General features: G+C 34.6%; 1 protein-coding gene across 1 annotated transcript in view; it reads right to left on the reverse strand.

The window, feature by feature from the left end:
- Window positions 1-2785, reverse strand: part of LOC107597776 (protein transport protein Sec31A-like) — a 30779-nt gene that overhangs the window by 20538 nt on the left and 7456 nt on the right. The window contains exon 6 of the mRNA XM_016288957.1: window positions 2602-2742. Within this exon, the coding sequence (XP_016144443.1) occupies window positions 2602-2742 (141 nt within the window). The remainder of the gene's footprint in view (window positions 1-2601; window positions 2743-2785) is intronic.

The raw sequence follows: 2785 nt of genomic DNA on the forward strand, positions 1-2785 counted from the left end.
CGCGTCTCACACACACACGCCACACACACACACGTCACACACACACACGTCACACACACACACACGTCACACACACACACACGTCACACACACACACACGTCACACACACACACGTCACACACACACGTCACACACACACGTCACACACACACGTCACACACACACGTCACACACACACACGTCACACACACACACGTCACACACACACACGTCACACACACACACGTCACACACACACACGTCACACACACACACGTCACACACACACACGTCACACACACACACGTCACACACACACACGTCACACACACACACGTCACACACACACACCACACACACACACACGTCACACACACACATCACACACACACACACACACACACACACATCACACACACACACACACACACACACACGTCACACAAGCTCGTTTTGGAGCTTAACTCTTTCCCCGCCATTAACGAGATATCTCGTCTTTTAGAAGAAAACGCTTCACTGTTATAGACTCGAGGGCGCTATTACACGTCTTCTGAACGAGTACAAAACCTCCCGAACAAAAACACACATGAACAGGATGGAGAAACTAGCGATCTCTTATGTAAACAGATGCATATGAAAAATAATGCGATCATCAGCAATAGACAGCATATAAATGAAAACTGCATAATGTTACGGAGTACAATGTTGATCCAGGAAGTGGTATATGTCTGTGCAAGCTTTGGAGGTATTGATGGATTATGCTTTGATAATCATACTGAATATTATCCAGATGTAGTTTTTGATAAAAATTTGATTTTCTCGCCTTTTTGTTCAAAATTATGCATTTTTATGAAACCTACATACGTTCAAGTGTTGATAAAAAAAGAATGCTTTAAGCTAGAATAAAATGGAACAATTTTTGTTTAAAAGTAGAGGCTCTGATCTTTATTTTGGTGCATTGCATATTCAAATATTCATACAGCAAAATATACTGGAGGCCATCAAACTTTAGTGAAAATCATCAAAAACTTTTTTCAAAAAATGCTGAGAGAGAGGAAAGCGTTAAATGTGACCCTGGAGCACAAAACCAGTCTTAAGTGTCAATTTTTCGAAATAGAGTTTTATGCATCATCTGAAAGCTGAATAAATAAGCTTTCCATTGATGTATGGTTTGTTAGGATCGGACAATATTTGAAAATCTGGAATCTGAGGGTGCAAAAAAATCTAAATATTGAGAAAATCATCTTTAAAGTTGTTCAAATGAAGTTCTTAGCAATGCATATTACTAATCAAACATTAAGTTTTGATATATTTACGGTAGGACATTTACTAAATATCTTCATGGAACATGATCTTTACTTAATATCCTAATGATTTTTGGCATAAAAGAGAAATGTATAATTGTGACCCATACAATGTATTGTTGGCTATTGCTACAAATATCCCCCAGCGACTCAACACTGCTTTTGTGCTGCAGGGTCACAAATTCCAGATGAATTAACTGACTTCACTGCATAATGGATCTAAACATTAGTGAATCTCATCAAAACTCCCAGGAAATAAAACCAACAATCTGTATCCGTAATATATTATTTTATATAAACCTCTTTTGCATATTACATTAAGGCTAAAAATGCATAAAAATGTAGGACTCATTTTAGGATCAAGACATTGTGAAACTATATTCAGGATAATTAAACACATATTTTCCTCCCAGATTCTCATTACCACAATGCAAACACAAAATCTTATTACATTTTATTTTTTACATTTTATTCATTGTATAATGTTATAGATCTACTAAATTAAACAAACAAATAATAATACAATTTATTTATAATAAATAAGCTTTATTATTTGTTATATTCTATTATTATTATTATTTATTCAACAGTTTAATAACAATAATGCATATATATTTACATTATTATACATTATATATATATATACTAAAAATAATACATTATACAAAAATACATTTTATTTTTATTATATTATTATAATTTATTCTATAGTTTAATAATCATATATATTATGCCTAATTTTAGAGACATTAAGATATTCTGAGACTACTGTAATGACAATTGAACACACATTTTCTGCCCAGATTCTCATTACCAAATCTTATTCCCATTACTGTAAAAAAAATTATATATATATATATATATATATATATATATATATACACTGTATACACACTGTATATAAGTACATACACACACACATACAGTAATGAGAATTAGATTTCTAAACTACACTAAAATCTATCTACCTATCTATAAGTGTATCTATTTTATGTATAAAGTCAAGTCAAGTCACCTTTATTTATATAGAGCTTTTAACAATACTGATTGTGTCAAAGCAACTGTACAGCATTAATTAAGAAAATAGTGTGTCAATAATGCAAAATGACAATCGTAAACACTAATTTTTCAGTACAATTAAAGTACAATTGCACTGATTTTATTTTAAATGTCATGAAAATAAGTCCACTGTACTCCTAAAAACCGGCTTCCTTTCCTTGCGAAATATAAACTCTTGTGTTTATTTAGGATGTTGTGGTGAAATATGAGCCACAGATTCACTCGATCCTCAGAGTGGATGGCTGTGCATGTCCTCACCCTGTTGCTGTGGTCACTGATTTTGATGATGGGCTCGTTCTTCCTCAGATCCCAGACGATGGCCTTCCCGCTGGGGTTTGCAGACGCCAGTATGTGCTGCACCTGACAGTTCCACGCCACCACGCTCACGTCCTCTGCCGGCTAACACACACACACACACACACACACACACACACACACACAC

This window comes from Sinocyclocheilus grahami, unplaced genomic scaffold (genome assembly GCF_001515645.1).
Source record: "Sinocyclocheilus grahami isolate Dianchi unplaced genomic scaffold, SAMN03320097.WGS_v1.1 scaffold236.1, whole genome shotgun sequence".
Classification (NCBI taxonomy): Eukaryota; Metazoa; Chordata; class Actinopteri; order Cypriniformes; family Cyprinidae; genus Sinocyclocheilus; species Sinocyclocheilus grahami.